The 18,333-nt window shown below is 47.7% G+C and overlaps 1 protein-coding gene across 1 annotated transcript in view; it reads right to left on the reverse strand.

Annotated features, from left to right (window-relative positions):
- The window catches only part of TAF1A (TATA-box binding protein associated factor, RNA polymerase I subunit A), a 519,167-nt gene that overhangs the window by 65,153 nt on the left and 435,681 nt on the right, over positions 1 to 18,333 (reverse strand). The window contains exon 10 of the mRNA XM_085612966.1: positions 5,188 to 5,342. Coding sequence (XP_085469092.1) covers positions 5,188 to 5,342 — 155 coding nt within the window. The remainder of the gene's footprint in view (positions 1 to 5,187; positions 5,343 to 18,333) is intronic.

An 18,333-nucleotide genomic window follows, 5' to 3' on the forward strand; every position in this document is an offset into this window, starting at 1 on the left:
GTGTATTAAAAAGGTAGGACATGTGCTTTTAAGTTTTACATGTCCTTGTAGTAAAAAACTGCTAAATTCATTTTTCACTACAGCAAGGCCTATTTCTCCTGTAGGTTAGTATTTGAGCTGCCTTGTAACACTTTACAAGCGTAACTTCCAATTGAGAAAAGGTAGAAAATTGGAGTTTGGTGTCTCTGGACTCACAATTTAAAACACATATTTTAGTGAAGTTGGTTTTTATATTGCAGGTTTGAAAATGCCAATTTTAGAAATTTGGCATTTTCTTACTTTAGACAGAGGCCTGTCCCTAGAATACAAGTCTAGATTGGATGACAGCTGGGCTTTGTGTCATGCTAGACAGTCACACACAAAGGGAGTTGAGGTGTATCCTGCATATGCTGATGGCCCATCAACAGGTCGATGAGACTTCGAGCTAGAGTGGTAGGAGGAGTTGAAACTTGCACCTGAATAAGGCTATGCCTGTACCCTCATAAAGAGCTGCATACCACCCTGTATACTGTCAGAAGCCACTCGGAACACTTCTGGACTAAGGACGTTCTGCCAGGAAGAAGAGCTGTTCAGCTGCCAAGAGTGACTGCCACTTTGCTGCTTGCTTTGCAGTGTTGTCCTGCTGCTTCTTGCCAGGAAGTGAGAGGACTGGACTTTACTCTCTGCATCCTGCTTCCCAAGGTTGTCCAAGGGCTTGAAAGAGCTTGCCTCCTGTTGCTGAAATCTCAGGGACATCAAATACTTAACCTGCATCCTGCTACCAGCACATGGGCTCCTGTGCTGTGTGTCCTAACCTGCTAAGTGGTGCCAATTACAGGCCCTCGGTGGTGAATTTGGTGCTGCAACAGAAATAAATGACACATCGACTCCAAAGTGTCAGTTTGGGACCGGCGCATCCCAGCAAAATAACCGCTGCCTGCACCGGAGCCATGGAAACCGCTCGCCAAGTGCACATCACAATGACATTGACTCTCAAAGCAGCCCCAACTTTGCCGCAGGGCCTACAAAGACCACGCTGAGCGAGTTTTAGAAACCGCACCACGGACGTCCGTGGTACACGTACTGACTCGGACGTATCCCCAGCCCTGCCTGGCTATCGACCCACACATCACCTTCAACCTTGCAGTTCTACTTCGACGCTGTAGAATCAACACATAGCGCGGTTGATATTGACGCATCATCGACGCTGCACCCGCAACCGACGCATCACCACCTGTGCGCAACAAATCGTCTTGGAGGGGCAAAGCTTTAACAACCTTGCACCGCCTTTAGGAACTGACAAATCACCTGCAACCGTGACGCCTCAACTCCTCTGCGCCATGCATCGTCTTTGATTTTCAACACATCCATAGGACTCTAAGGGGGTCTGTGTTATACCTGTATCCAGCCCATGCTCCAATGTGGTCAGACTGAACTGTTGGATTTGTCAAACACGACCAGATAGCCCCAGTTAGAGCTATTGATTTCTGAGCACTGCATTTTGATTTAATCTTTAAAAAGGGTCTATACCTCTGCCAATTAGAAACACAATTTCTAGCATCCATGCAGAAGCTTTTGTACTGCACCATTGTGCAATCTTCCAGCTTGGCCAGCTCAAACTCATTCCAGTCACAGAACCAGCCAGAGACATGATGTAGAGGATGAATCAAAATGCAAAGCAGGCAAAAATAAAGAAAAATCTGAAAAGGTCTTGGATGTGGATGGGTAGTGTACACCTAGTTATTGAATAGCACTGCACAAACACAAGCCCTATCCTCACCGCTGATCAGCAATGGTAAAAATTGTGTTTCTGGTTGGCAGAGGTACCCACCCTGTCCAAGCAGGAACCACAATCCTAGTCAGGGTAAGTCAAAATACACTTTAATTTATCCTGTGCTCACCCTCTGGTAGCTTGGCACAGAGCAGTCAGGCCTAACTCAGGAAGCAATGTGTAAAATATTTGTGCAACGTCATACAGTAACACAGTGATGATTCCAAAAAAAGACTCCACACAAGATTAGAAAATAGATTATGATTGTATAAAGAAAACAAGACCAAAACAACAAAACCCCACTAAGTAGAAGTAGAGATATGAATTTTTAAAGCTTACATGCAAAAATACACCTTAGAAGTAAAACCTAATGAGTTAATTGGTTGAGCTGGAGTCAAGTGTTCAGGGTGACCGCGATGGAGTGCAGGCCGGATACAAATCCTATGTAGGGCCTGCTGAGCAAAAAAATACCTTAATCCTGGTCGCAACAGTGAGCTGCATCAGTGATTTCCACGCAGTTGAAGTGTTGCTCCAAATTTCTCCACATAACTGCAGCGATGCATCGCTTCTGTGAGCAAAGTGTCTGTTCCGGAGTGTGGCAGTTCCGAATGTGATGCGCCGGGTTTCTGCATGCTGTAGAGGTGATGCATCTATCTTCTCCACGCAGTGACGGTGATGCATCGGTGCCGAAGCGATGATTTTGGGTGAGATGCAGAGGTTCGGACTGCAAAGCACTGGTCTGGTTCCCGTAACAGCAGCGATTCGTCTATTCTGCTCTCACAGCAGAGGATGCGTCGGTTCAAGCAAAGCAGGAGTCCAGCAGAGTGGCAGTCCTTTCAGCAGCACAGCAGTTCTTCTTCTTGGCAGAGTAATCACAGGTCCAGAAGTGTACTGATTTGGTAGGGCCAGAGGTCCCACACTTGTACTCAGTGGTGCCTTTGAAGTGGGGGAGACTTCAAAGAAAGCTTTGAAGTGCACAGAGGTTTTCCCTTTCTGCAATGGCTTCAGACACCCTACATGGGGGTAAATTAATCTTTTGTGTAGAGACAGAACACAGCCCTATCAAGTTTGTCAGCTTCTACCTCCCATTCTGCTCAGGATGGCCCATGCACCTGCAAATGACCACTCAGGCGCACCTACCCTTCTCCTTTGTGTGTGGCTGTTTAGAGGTAATGCAAGAAGTCAGATTTCATCCACCACAGACGTGTATTCCAGAGACAGCCAGAGGGCACAAAATGGCTAAAGTAAATAAATGCCAACTTTCTAAAAGTGGCATTTGCTGAACTGGAATTTAAAATTCAACTTCACCACAATTAGTGATTTTAAATTGTGAGTTCAGTGACATTAAACTTGAAAAGTGTATCTCTTCACAATTTGGAATTAGACTTAAAAGCTGTAACAAGGTAATCCCAATGTTATCCTATAGGAGAGATAGGCTTTTCAGTAGTGAAAAACAAAATTGGGAGTTGTTCACTGCCAGGACATGTAAAACTTAAAAGTATATGTCCTGCCTTTTAAATACATGGGACCCTGCCATATTGGCAGACAGGACCAACTTTAGGAGTGAAAAGGGAAGGGTTAGGCCTGGCAAGAAGGTAACCTTGCCAGACCGAAGTAGCAGTTTAAAACTGCACTTACAGGTTCCGCAATGGCAGGCCTGAGCCATGATTAGAGGGCTAATTAAGTGGGTGGCACAATAAATGCTTTAGGCCCACTAGTGGCATTTAATTTACAGGCCTTTGGCACATGTAGTGCACTTTACTAAGGACCCATAAGCAACTTTGGAATAAGCCAATGTTACCCTGTTCAGGGGAGAGAACACAAGCACTTTAGCACTGGTCAGCAGTAGTAAAATGAGCAGAGTCCTAAAACTAGCAAAAACTTGTTTAGGAAAATATAGGGAGGTGGGCAAAAAGATGGGGGAAGTCCACCTTAGGGCTGTCAGGTTAACAGATAACATAAATGCTTCATTGAGCGGCTCCATAACTGCCACAAGCAGGAAATTTCTACTTGGCCACAGCTGTGCAGATTATGTATTGTCTTTCTTTGGCCCATCTGGGTGATGCTCTTACATTCAGCTCTCTCCCATTTATCAAATTTGAAGAATATTAAAAAGCAGCAATGCAGAAACAGCCATAAGCATGTGTAAGAAATGATTACATTAAGCCGCAAAACTCAGATGGTGATCAACATTAAGCCATCTAACCAGGGAATATGATCCGAACAAAACGTGATGTAATATAGTGACTAGCATAAACATTTTGTCAACTAGTTACTTACATAAAATCTTTCAAGCAGGATTAGACCTGGTGGAGTGGATGACATGTACCAAGAAGGTTAACTCAATGCCCTAGGCCTGAGACTATTGACTACAGAAAGCACAGGGGCTCTCATAAAAAGCTGCATGTTGTCCGCTATTAACTATTATAGTTTATTTCTTCTACGCATTCTACGGAGATGCACTGAGCCATCATCTAACTTCTTGCACTTCACAGAATTTAATTGAACTCCTACATAAATGCTAGCACCCAACAGGAAAAGTCATAATCTTGTAAGAGGATGTCACCAAGTAGAAGAATTGTGTAAGTTTTGGATCCGATGTTCTATTGGACTAATTGCCAGTATCCATAAACTGACAGAGGTGGTGGAGGGGGGTCTTCTAACATATATGATTTTCCGGTTCTACAGCCACAGGATTCATCACTCACAAAATGGAGCAATAAAAAAGGGACATCATTTATTATACTACGTTTTACTCCACATCATAAGGAATCTGAAAACTCACCTAGAAAGAACGAATCTAAAAATACCTACGCTCCTCCTTGACAGTCTCTTCTCTACTCTAATCTATGCTTGTCTATGCACACCCTTATTCTACTATCCACTCGATTCCCCGAACTATATTTCTGGTTATCTGTAAAGTGCTCCACTTCCTATGTGGTTTGGTCCGCACTATATAAATAATGAAACTTAAGATAAATAATTGTCACCATGAACAATGCATCTTATTTTGAACTAGACTATCACAAAAGAAGACTTAGCTAGTGATCAGAGCTAGCCTCTATAGTGCAGAATTAGGAGACAGTTTCTGGAAATAATTGAATATAAGGGTATAAAAGTGCCCCATCTGCAAGCTGGCGGAAGAAGTTATTACAGAGACATGGGCACTCAATTATTCCTCAATGAACTCTAAATAAAGGGAGATCAAAACCAGAACATGAATTGCGGCGCTCAAATTATGGAATACCTGCATCTTGATGGGTTGTAGCAAAAGCATAAACAAAGCAAGTACTTAATGCACTACACTTGTATATTTTTCAATTTCGCAAAATGAAAGAATCATCTGCCTTGAAATACCCAATGTACTGTCTAGGACAGAGGGCACTGAACCACCAATCAATCCAGCAAAGCACCACATAATAGAAACAAAATAGTACCTTTTCCCAATAAGATGTCTGCCACAAATGCCTTCTTCATTGCTAGCCTTTCATTTTGCTGCCAATCCTTTTTAGCCTGGAAGTGACTGAAGTGATAGGCAGGCCACCAGTCCTTCCTCGAATCCCATTCTTGATGTAGCCATTCAAGATGATCTCTAAAACAGAAAGGGCAAGACAAAAGTGTGACAACCTCAAAGAAAAGATACAGATGGGAAAATGGCTGCTATGAAAGTATTGCAGCGCCGGCAATCAATCATCTGGTCTTCAAACTAGCCTCCTTTGGCTGAACCCTGCCACCCCATATATATACATTCCCACAAAACACAAACCAAATTGACACTAAAAAATACTCCTGCCACCAACTCGTAAAACAATTTTCATTTGTACTGTTCCCAAACTGCCTTTGGTCCCAAAAAATAAATGAATAAATACCCTGACCTTGGGAGGAGGAGCCTAGCGCGTAACCAAGATGGCCGCGTAGGCTCAAGGCTCCCGAGGGCCTCCGCAACCTCCCACGTCTATCCTGAATTAATCCTGGTTTTGTTGACGGGCTTTTGTTGATGAGCTTGAGCTGAGGTGCCATCCGTTCTCCAAATTCAAATCGGGCTCGGGGAACCGGAATGGTTGCGATCTGAAGTTTACGGCCTGCTCCTGCCTTGGTCCCGAACTCGAGTTGGTGAGGTGCCCGGGTACGAAGTGAACAACAGCGGCATGCAGGGCCTGGCCTGTCACGTACCCCGCACTTTCACTTTCGTTTTCGAACCTGTTTGCTGACATCGGCTGAGGGACCTTGATGTTCCAGAGGAGCGTGGATGGTGGAGTGTTTGGCCTGGATCTCGGACTATACACAGGCTACAGTCCGTGACGGCTGTGGTCCCTTGAATTAGCTGGCTGGTCCCTACTCCTGTGCTGGCAGGTGCCGATCTCAGTGGTCACCGGACGATGGCGGCGAGACTGGACGGAGACAAGCAGAAACCCAAGAATACCCGGCGGGGAGTTTACACCCAGGCTAATACCATGGACCGCTATGCGCAGACAAAGGGATCCCCTGGTGGGTCGCATAAATCGCCGGAAAGGTCCAAGGCTGTCTCGGGCCTATCTGCTGACTTGACTTTGATAGACGTCATGGGCGCCATTGAGGAGATGAAGGCTGCAGTGGGTCAGCAGTTTGATACCCTGACTCGTAAATTGGATGCGGTCCTGATCGATGTAAATCTGGTCAGGGCGGATCTGTCTAAAACGAATGAGCGGGTCACTGCTTTGAACCAAACTGCGTCGAGCCTAACTGTGGACGTGGCCGCCCTGCAAACGGAGGTTCGTAGGTTACGGCTGGCCAGTGACCTAACTGACCGTCGACTTGAGGATTCCGAAAGCAGGGCCAGGCGGAACAATGTTCGTATAATTGGGGTACCGGAACGATCGGAGAACCCCGCTGCTAACCTTTTTGTGGAGGATCTGGTGGTCAACCATCTCGCACCCAAGGAGCTGAGTAAATTCTTTGCGGTGGAGCGGGCTCACAGAATTCCGGGTGGTGCGCCGAAAGTGGGTGCTCCCCCGCGGCCTATAATTGCCCGACTTTTTAACTTTCGGGACAGAGATGCTATCCTTCAGGCGTCGAGGGTGAATGGGCTGCTGAAGTTTGACAACTCTAACGTCCGCTTTTATCCAGACTTTACGCAAGCGGTCCAAAAACAACGACTGGGATTCTTGGGCGTCAAACGGCGCTTGAGGGACATGGAGCTGAAGTACGCGATGCTATTTCCGGCCAGGTTGCGGGTTGAGTTCGAGGATCGCTCGCACTTCTTCGACCGGCCGGAGGCGGTTGGAGACTGGTTGGATACCCTGCCTCGGAGTCGAGGTCGGGATGGTCAGACGGCGGAGAGTGGCGAGGGTTCGGCGGAACAGGACTAGAACTTTGGTTCCCGGTGATGGACTAGGCTGGGGACGTTTTGTACCTTAGCTCTATGGGACTCAAGTTTGCTGCAATATGCCCTTCAAATGCTTGGAGGTTGTGGGGAGCATATTGGGGCCCTTTCCTCCTTCAGGGGTTCTTTTGGTGGTTCAGTATATGTTAGGGCGACAGGCACACTGCAAGTTGGGGGGGCTGTTTGGGCTCAAGCAGGGGTGCAGGGAGGGGGGAGTTGTGGTTGGGATATTGTGGGGAGGGGGTGTTGGGGACTGTTTGTTTCACAAGGCAATGTGAGGTTAGCTGCTGATTTGTCCTGGTTGTGTTCTCCGGAATGTGGGCATCATGTACGGGAGCGGGGTGGGGGGTAGGGGATTGAGAATACTTTCGTGGAATGTGAACGGACTGGGGGATAGGATCAAGCGCGGGGTGGTGTTGCAGTTTTTGAAACGGATCTCGCCCGACATTGTTTTCCTGCAGGAGACGCATTTGATTGGGAACTCCTTCCATGCCCTGAATAGGCGGGGCTATCGCCTTGCTGCTCACTCTGGTTTCACTTCTGGCTCTAGGGGAGTGGGTATCTTGGTCAGGGCCTCTCTCCCGTTGGAGGTGGACGAGGTGCTCCACGATGATAGAGGGCGATATGCAGCATTGGTGGGGAGATGGGAGGGTAGAACTGTTTCGCTCGTTGCTGTTTATGTGCCACCGGGATTGCAGACTGCTACATTTGCTGATTTGGGGCGTTTGGTCCTGGGACTCCCTGGGGGGTTCTGGTGTTAGGGGGTGATTTTAACGCTGTTGTATCCGGTATAGAGGACCGTCGCCCCCCCAGGGATCTCCCTAGAGCCCAGGCCTGGCTGGGTGGCTTTCTAGATACTTTAGGACTTATAGATTGCTGGAGACTGATGCACCCGGGGCAGGCACAATACACCTTCCACTCGGGGGCCCACGGGATTCTCTCGAGACTTGATTATATACTTATGCCGGCGTTCCAGGCTGGAATGATCGGGGAGGTGCGTCACTTGGCCCGAGGTATTTCTGACCATTCCCCTCTATTGTTGCAGATGGAGGTTGTTCCTAGGGCAGAGGGAAGAGTAGCGCCAATTAACCCCTGGTATTTACGTAACCCTAATATTCGCGCGGAACTGGTTAAGTCCATTGATCACTACTTCAACGATAATGTAGGGTCAGTGTCGTCTGCTGTCTCCCTATGGGAAGGTTATAAAACGGTGATCCGGGGGCATGCCTTGTCTCTTATTTCCCATGCTAGGAGGTGCGGGAGGGAAGAGGTGGTTCACCTGGAAACTGACATAGCTGAGATGGAGGGGGATTTGGAGCGGGGTGTTACGGATGAGAACTTGCACGTTCTCAGCCTTAAACAGTCAGATTATAGAGCGCTGGTCACGGATGCTGCTAAAAGGATGAGTAGAGAGCAACAAGGACGACTGTATGATGTGGGAGATAAGGCCGGAAAGTTGATTGCTTGGTTGGACAAGAAGGAGAGAGCGAGTAGAGTGGTGCCGGTTGTGGAGAGAGTGGATGGCGTGTGTGTGACTGACCCGGTAGAAATTGTTGACTGCTTCGCGGATTACTTCCGTGGGGTATACTCTCCGGTCTCTGGGCGCTCGGAGGAGGACTCTCATCTGTTGCTTAGAGACATTGCGTTGCCGTCCCTCTCGGAGGCTGATAGCATATTGATGGAGGCGAAGTTGTCGCCGGATGAGATTGCTCTGGCCATTCGCTCGATCGCTTCTGGTAAGGCCATGGGTCCCAATGGTCTCCCCATTGAACTATATAAGTTGCGTCCAGATAAGATAGCACCGTATCTCCGTGACATGTTCCTCGCTGCACGGACGGCGGGCTCCCTCCCCCTTGACCAACGTCTTGCCACCATAGTTGTGATACATAAAGAGGGGAAGCCGCAAGACCGCTGTGCCTCCTACAGGCCTATCTCGTTGTTGAACGCGGAACCCAAAATTCTGGCTAAGGTATTGGCCAATCGTCTGGTTCGGGTCGTGGGCGACTTGATTCATCAGGACCAGTCCGGTTTTATACCTCATCGTAACACCGCCCTGAACCTGAGGCGGTTGCATGGCGTGCTTGCTAGAGCGGAGTTTATGCGTGAGCCGGCCATCTTGGCGTCTTTGGACGCTACCATGGCGTTCGATACTTTAGAGTGGCCGTATATTTGGGCTGCGATAGCGAAATTCGGGTTTGGCCCTGAATTCATTGGGTGGGTAAAATTACTATACACTGACCCATTGGCGCAGGTGGTGGTGAATGGTAGGGTGTCGGCTCCCTTCGCGCTGGGGAGAGGTACGCGACAGGGCTGTCCGTTGTCGCCCCTCCTCTTTGCACTTTCTTTAGAACCTCTCGCTGCCTGGTTGCGTTGGGAGCCGTCATTGCGGGGCATTAGATGGACGCCGGAATTTGAGGACCGTGTTTCCCTTTATGCGGATGACAGCCTTCTGTATCTCACCTCTCCTCGACAGTCGCTAATTGTATTGGTGGACGTATTGAATTCCTTCGGTCGTAATTCTGGCCTGGTTATCAACTGGGCCAAGTCATGTGTTTACGTCCTCTCGGGCGGGGCCCCCCTCCTGCCGCGGGGGTGCCCTATTCAGATTGCTACATTGGGGTTCAAATATTTGGGAATTTTCATATCACTGGACCCCGCGGTCCGCTATGAGCGAAACCTTCTCCCTCCACTCCGGCGATTGAAGGCCGACGTCGCGAGGTGGCGACGGCTTCCGCTCTCGCCGCTCGGACGGGCGGCATTGTTTAAAATGATGTCGCTGCCTCGCTTCTTGTATGCTTTACAAAATACGCTAGATGTCGTGCCGGCCCGTTACTTCCGTGTGGTGGAGGGTCTTCAGCGCCAACTGTTTTGGGACGGGCGACCGAGGGTCGCTCTCGCCAAGTTGACACTCCCTTGGTATGATGGGGGTGTTGCCCTCCCCGATATTAAAAGATACTATTGGGTGTCTCAGTTGGCGGCTGTTAACCACGGGATATACGGTCCTGCTTTGAATCCGGCCTTCGAGATGGATAAGTTATTACTTCCGGGCGGGGATTACAATAGGGCACTGTATTCGGCGACTCCGGATGCACGGTTGACAGGACCAACGCAAGTTGCGGTATGCGTGTGGCATGCGGCGAATGCTGCGATGGGGTGGAGGGATCGCTTGACTCGAGCAACGCCGTTGTATGCCTCCCAGCGCTTGGGTTGTCTGTGGAAAACGAAAGGCTTTGAGAAATGGGATATGATTGGTATAAGTACGGTGGGTGACCTCTGGGCGAAAGGGTCCTTTAAAACGTTTGAAATGCTCAAAACTGAATACAAATTAAATGATAGGGAGTACTTCCGATATGCACAGGTCTACCATGCGCTGTGTTCGGTTTTTTCGGATGTTGCTGCTATCCCAGAATATTCCCCGTTGGAAGATAGAGTGTTAGATGGCTATGTGCCCGACAGCACTATTTCTCTGATCTATAAAAAACTTAATTAACGATCGTACGGACTTGCTGACCCATCTGCGGGAGGCGTGGACGGCCGACGGATTGGAACTGGACGATAAGGATTGGGTATCGGCGGTGGCCTCCCCGAAAGAGGTGGCGATCCCGGCCCGCCTTAGATTTGTGCAGCTGAAGATACTCCATAGAGTGTATGTCACAGGGCCTGGTTTGATATGTATGGGTTATTCGAGGGATGGAATGTGTAAGCGTGGCTGTGGCTTGTTGGGTACCTTTCTTCATATCCACAATATGATATCGCAGAGTTGTGGGGTTCCCCGAGGCCGCCTACGATTTCGGTATGGAAGGAGAATATGGATTGGTGTATGTTCAGGGAGAAGACGGTGTATGTGGCGAGAGGCAAGCCGGGGAGGTGGACTAAGGTGTGGGGTCCATGGAATTCCTATCGTGGAAACATCTGCGCTCCGCCTCTGCCGCGAGAGGTCGACGTCGCTTTGTCCCCCTAGCCGCGCATTCTACGTGATTGTGTGTGCTTTGTCCTCTTCTCCGCCGCCCCCCACTACCGCCTCCTGTCAAGAGTTATTCCAGATAATGTGGATCTTCCCCCGTCCTGGGGAGCGCACGCTGCTATTTCGGACTCTCATTGCCTTGTTTGTGTGTTATTGTTTGTTTTTTAATAGAAAATATGAAACCGTCCTTTTTGATCGCCCTTGGACTATGGCCGCGGCCTGTTATATGTGCTTAGGAACTTTCGGGAGCTTTTGCTTCTGGCTCATTTGAATGTATGGCGTTGCCTTGCTGGCTCCCGAGCTTTCTAGCGGCCGGCCCTTGTGGTTGTAGGCCCTTGTTTGTATCTTTTTAATGTGTAATAAAGGTTTCTTATTAAAAAAAAATTTAAAAAAAAATACCCTGACCTTCTGCCACCCAAACCCCACACCCTTCTCTATGCCAGCACTCCCACTCTATGCGCCAAAGTCGTGCTCGCCACTAGCTGGCTCTACTGTCAGCATGTTTTTTTTTATCATTAGGAGTACAGAACTGCGGTAATCCATAGTGACAGGGGGTTGTGGCAGTTGGTGCAGGCAGTGTGCAGTGTGTGTTTTTCCACCTCCCTCGTGAATGTGGAGACCTAGGAGAGACAGCAAAAGACAGGTGACCCTACCAGCTATCATTTTGCTGCCTAGCTCTAGCATCTGGAGACTTGGGTGAGGCAGGGGAACACAAGTGAAGCAAGCAATTCTTCTGGCAGTGGACAACTGAATTTTGATCCAGTTATTCACACTAATGGCTTCCAATGGAAACCATACATAACAAGACAAATGAGCAGTTGCATTATTTGATAGTACAATGACTGAAACCGAACTAGTACATGGAGAGACATTGCTGTCAGTAAATGCTATAACACTATTAAATATTATAACAAAGCAGGTGTGGTTATGATCTTTTATGGTCTTCTCAATGAGCAATGGATTTGTACAAGGTTTGGGGCATTTTTCTGGTACAGCAGATGGAGCTGTTCTTGATCTGAATGGCAGATTGAGTGTGGGGGACCCTCAGCTTGGAAGAATCTGGCAGCAAAGCAGTTCCCCATGAACCCACAGTGGGACTCTAAGATGGTAGCAGGAGCCCTGCAGTAAACAAAAGTGAATTTTCAGTGGTGTTATGGGCCCTTTGGGGCTTAGATATGAAGAGTGAAAGGAAATAGAACTGACAGGGACATGAATGAAATTAGGAGTGGTGCCTAACTGCTTGGTGCTCTAGCAACCAGCAGTGTTGACATCAAACCTCCATACTTATCAAGAACTCACAAAACCGGACATCCATATTCGGTATGGATATCCAGAGAGCATTATGTTGAATGGGTACACTGATATTGCAGCAGAGAGGCAATCCGTGATACTTTAAAGCAAAGGTGACACGTCCTGAAATTACTGTGAAGACACAGGGGAATTTTACAGAAGCATTATCCACCGAGTTCGGAGACTGGATTTACTGGGAATGAGAGTGTTCCATCAAATGAGGTGGATTTTTTCCACCTTAGATTGCAACTAGTGAAAATGCCTAAGTAAAGTGTTGCAATTTGCGATCTGGATAGGCTCTCCGGAGTAGAGTGGGCTTTGATTGCATCTTTTGAAGGTAGTCATCAGAAGGTGGACGGCATTGATGCAAAGTCCACTGCAGAGAACAGACTGGAGGTCATATCAGCGAGAGTGGGCAATGTTAAAACTACGAATAAAACTTTAGAGGCCTTTGTCGCTGATCAGAAGGCAACAAATGATAACAAGTAATTTTCAGTACTGTGCAGTTGTCTCCATTGTTGGAGGATAAGTTGGAAAGACTGAAGAACACTGAGAGGGTGGCTGATGGCGGTCTGCTGGGCTAGAATGGGGCCAAAGGGGGAGACTGATCTATGGAACTCTATTGAGACTTTTCTTTCAGACTGAAATGGGTTCTTCTAATACCCCCTTCGCATAGCACTGAAACAAGCAATGAAGTTGCCCCCTAGGAGCAAGAGCAGTACCAAAGGCACAGATCTGCTTACTCTTCGTGATGAATTCTACCATGATAAAGTCTTGTGATTTTCCCAGATGTTAGTCCAGCGATGAGTGGCAGAAAAAACTGCAAGAACTGCACACAGACTTTGTTGCCTGTGGGGCTCAGGCCAGTGTACTGTACCATGCTCTTTGAAGGTTGGTTCCAGCGACAAGAACATGATGTTCAGCCAGGTGAAAGCAGAAGCTTCATTCCTGGGATTTCTAAAAGAGAAACAACTGCCAATCTAATGTAATGTAATGTGGTTTGCTCTTTCTTCTCTCTGCTTTCCACATTGCATTTCTTTGTTGACTACTATGATGTATCATAGCCAAGTATGGTGGTAGAAGGGGTGTCGCTGGGCCCGACTGCTCATGCAATCATCTCTTTGAAGGGGATTTGAACCTTGCTAAGTTTGTGTTTAGTTTCTTACAAGTCTGATGTCACCTGGTTGCTATTATCTTGACGTCATATTGCTGCAGTCTTTTATACTCTGGCACCTGATGTTCAACATATACAGGGGGTTTCTTGGGGCACATCATGTATTGATGTCCCGTTTAAGTTTCAATTGATGTCAAGTGCATTCGGTCATAATGGATTTGTTGGACCGGGCCCTCTCTAACTTTTTGCCTTCACCCCCTCTGTTTAATAAACCTGTTTTTGTTGGCTTTTAGGACTCTGTGCACTTTACCACTTCTAACCAGTTCTAAAGTGTTTGAGCTCTCTCCTTTAAACATGGTAAAATTGACTTACACGCAATTGGCACATTTAATTTACTTGTAAGTCCCTTGTAAAGTGGTACTACATGTCCCCAGGGCCAGTAAATTAAATGCTACTGGCAAGTCTGCATCACTTATTGTGCCACCATCTTAAGTAGCCCTTTAAAACCCGTCTCAGGCCTGCCAATGCAGCCTGTGAGTACAGTTTTAAGCTGTTGTTTTGACCTGGCAAAATAAGCCTTTTGCCATGCTTGAACCTTTCTGTTTAAGACATATGTCACCTCTAGGATAGGCCCTAAGCAGCAATAGCAAAAAGAACAGATGATGGATGGAATGCTGAACCAATCAAACATTCACCCCCAAGTCACAGATCTGGGTTAAAAATAATAGTTTTTAGCATGCCACACCATTCCAGTTTAGACCCAGCCATATACAAATCAGTCTTGACCCTGCTCCTCATTGTTACAGTCCAGCCCGAACTGCCAGGCCATGTCCTTCCTAGACTAAAAACAAGCATCCTTAGACAGGCTTTGGGGTTTCACCCCTCATCAGCCAGGCTAGCTTGAACCTGGTGGCATAGTGAACATGAGATCCACGTATGGGCATACCCTTCCCACTTAGGGCGACAAATGTAAAAAGAACAGATGATGGATGGAATGCTGAACCAATCAAACATTCACTCCCTGTCTTCGCCCTAAGTGGGATGGGTTTGCCCACGTAGGTCCCTTGACGGATTTGCATATGGCTGGGTCCAAACTGGGGTGGCGTAGAGAGCAAAAGAATGATGGATTTAACCCAAATCTCTTGACTGCCGCGAATGTTTGATTTACTCAGCATTCTGTCCGTCAGTTGCTGATGTAGCACTTTTTGCCCTATGGGGGATGGGTATGCCCAGACGTGGGTCCCTTGCTCGCTGTGCCACTTGAATCATGCTAGCATGGCTGATGAGGAATAAAACCCTGAAACCGGTGCCAGGATGCTTGTTTCCAGTCCAGTGAGGACCCGGCTTGGCAGTTTGTGCTGGACTGTTTCAATGAGGAGCAGGGTCAAGGCTGATTTGCATACAGCTGGGTCCAAACTGGGATAGAGTTGAGAGCAAAATGACAATGGATTTAAGCCAGATCTCTTGACTGGGGGTGAATGTTTGATTTACTCAGTGTTCTGTCATTCATTTGTTGCTGTAGCACTAAGCAGCAATAGAGCATGGCTTGTTGTATTTAAAAAGTTGGACATGTACATTTAGGTTTTACATGTTCTGATAGTGAAAAACTTTCAAATTCGTTTTTCACTATTGCAAGGCCTACCTCTCCCAGAGGATAACAATGAGTTACCTTATTACAGTTAATAAGTGATACATTTTGTTTATGAGCAAGTAAGATTGCCATGTTTGGTGTGGTGGGAATTGTAATTGAAATCCTCTTTAATGGTAAAGAAAGACCTTAAGTCACAAGTCTTAAAATGTCACTGTTACAAAGTTGTCACTTTCTTGTTCTAACCATTTGGTGCCTGCAGCCTGTATCCTGAATCATGACTAGGTGTAGTTGGCAGCTGGCTCTTGTGTATTCCTCCCAGACAGTATTGCAATGGAGGGTCTTGGTGTTGGCATAATGGGCCATCGTGACTTGATTGTGGGGGGGCGGCAGAGTTGTCACCTACCACTCCTGCAATTCAAATTCACTGACCCAGCTCACACACAAAGGACTTCACACTAGCCTATTGTGCACAGAGACTGGGACAAGGGCCGGGAGGTAGGAAATTCCATACACCTCTGTAGGGGGAAAACTCCAAAAGCTTCTCCCACCTCAAATGGGGCACCAGGTATAAATAGGGGCTCCCAGACCTACTCTTCAGTACTCTCCTGAACCTCTGGACAGTACAGAAGAACTGTCCTGCTGCCAGCGGACTAACCCTGCTGCCTGAGAAGAAAGACTAGACCTTCACCCATTATCCTAGGCTGAAGTGACTCCATGGGTCAGCCGACTGATCTCCTGTTCAGAGCTACAGTGAACAAAAAGCTCCAGAGACTCTCAGCAACTGCCCCTCTTACCTGCTGCAACCGGACCTACCTGGACCTGCCTGAGCCCTACTGGTGTCTGGAGGGAGTTTCTGATTCCCAAGAGGTGCCTCCCAGACCCTGGACCCTTAGGTGTGGCATTAGTTGAGCTCCTCCTTGAAGAACAGGAGAAATCCTTAAGTTTTCACAACTGCAAACAGATGCAGGGTTACTCCTGGAAGGCATGAGTCAAGGAAGAACTCTGCAGGTCTCTGCAGAAAATCAGGCTAGGCCCAAGTGCTGGTAGAGACTGCAGTATACGGGCTTGAGTGCCCAGGTGGGTAGATAGCGCTGTCCCCCCTCCCCTGTTGCCATTTCTATAGTTTTTGGGGTTTTTTTTACATTTATTTATGGTTTTTCTTCAGGAACAGCACACAGTAAAGGTTTTATGATTAACAATTACAGACAGTTTTAATAAGACATATTCATAATTCTTGTCTCTTGTTTTCAGATAGTCCGGGGATAAGGCTGGAGTCCATAATTTTCCTCCATTCTGGTATGTCTAGCAGACTTTAAACAAGGACAGTCACATATCATTTGGAGCATTACCACTATTATACTGGTATTTCAGTCACTGCAGAGCCCATAGTTCACATAATTGCATAGTTGAGGAGAGTATGAGGTTGTTCAGCTGGGGTATAGCACCTCAATGACAGATTAGTGTATTAGATTGTGTGTCAGGCATTTCTTCTGCCGCCCATTCCAGGAGATATCTCTGGAGAGGTCCCTATATGTCCTTGGGCCTAGATGCCCTCGGGAGGGTTTCGGTATAAATAACAAGTTGTTCTTGGCAGTATATGAGATCACCCAACCATTTCTTGAATTTCGAGGCTCGTCCCCGTCCCCACCTACAAGCTTCTCTGCGCTTCGTTAAAAGCAGTGCCACAGCGATGTATCGGAAGTGTGGCTTGGGGACCTGTGTTGTATAACCCAATAATGCCACCAGGGGTGTACATTCCAGTGATAACCCAGTCATCTGCCCTAGAGCTTTGAAGACCTGTACCTAGTAATCTTGCACCTTCGGGCATTCCCAGGCCAGGTGTATGAACCCAGCACCTGGGCAGTTGCATCTCTCACATTGGTCTGTGTCTCTCAGATGGAACCTAAGCATCTTGGATGGGGTATAGTATAATCACTGTAGGAACTTGTAATGTATAATTCGAAGTCTGCAGCTCGCGGAAATATGGGCGGTCTGCACGCAGCAATATTCCCACTGTTCATCCTTCACTGCGGTCTCCAAGTCTGTGGACCAGTGTGCACGAGATGTGTGATGGGGTTCTGGCCTGTGTGTGCGAACGCTGTGATTATAATGTAGAAACCAGTTGTCCCGGCGTCTTGGCGCCCAACATCTGGTGCGAGGTTTGCAGGCTCCTATGGGAACCCCGGTATAACGGACCGTATTCTGTGTCGTAACCTTATATATAAAGAGGTCGAGAGATGGAATATTTGATCAGAGGAGCGAAATGTACCATTATAAAAGAGGTACCCCCATGTAGTGATGCTGGTGCGCTCAGATAATTTGCGAAAGCCTCCCTCCTGTAGCAAGGGCATTTGGGGATGATATGTCAGGGGTAGCACTGACGAATATAGCATGGGAGATTTGAGTAGACGTAGTATGCGGTGCCATGCATCTACCGTGCCCATGATTGTGGTAGGCGTTGTGCCTCGTGTACTAGGGGGTGCATGTATCAACCCATCTAGAGGGATAGGATCTGCTAGCCAGTGTTCCGCCGCAACCTGTGGCATGTAGCGTGGGGGGTGACTCCAACAATAGCTATAGTGAGCTTGGGCACTTGTAAAATATAATTCGAAGTCTGGAATGTCAAATCCCCCCCTGCGCATACGGCCTCGTGAGTACTGACCATTGTAACCGTGGCTGTTTGCCGCCCCAAAATAATCGTATCAATTCTGTGCGGAGTGTCTTAAAAAAATGACGACCGGGATGGTACGGTATATTCATGAATAAATATAAGAATTGCGGGAGCACCACCATCTTTATCAAGGACGTTCTACCGGCGAGCGAGAGAGGCAAGGAGATCCATCGCGTGATATTACTGGTGAGGTGGTCTACGGCCGTGCCGTAGTTAAATCGGACCAGCTCATCCCTGTCTCCTGAAATCTGGATCCCCAGATATCTTAAATCTGTATCACACCATTCAAGCAGGTAGTCTGGTGCAAATCTGGTGGCTGCAGGCGTTAAAGGGAATATCTGCGACTTTGCCCAGATGATGTGGATCCCAGAAAGTTTAGCAAACACAATGAATTCCCGTAGGAGAGGATTTATGTTTTGCTGGGGATACCGTATATAGAGGGTGATGTCGTCTGCATAAAGGGAGAGGAGGATTTGACGTAGGTTACATCGGAGCACCTTGTCCTGATGGTGTTGACGTAGTTTACACACAAGGGGTTCGATCGCAAGAGCAAATAAGAGGGGCGACAGTGGGCAGCCCTGCCTTGTGCCC

Source organism: Triturus cristatus, chromosome 6 (assembly GCF_964204655.1).
Source record: "Triturus cristatus chromosome 6, aTriCri1.1, whole genome shotgun sequence".
NCBI classification, from domain to species: Eukaryota; Metazoa; Chordata; class Amphibia; order Caudata; family Salamandridae; genus Triturus; species Triturus cristatus.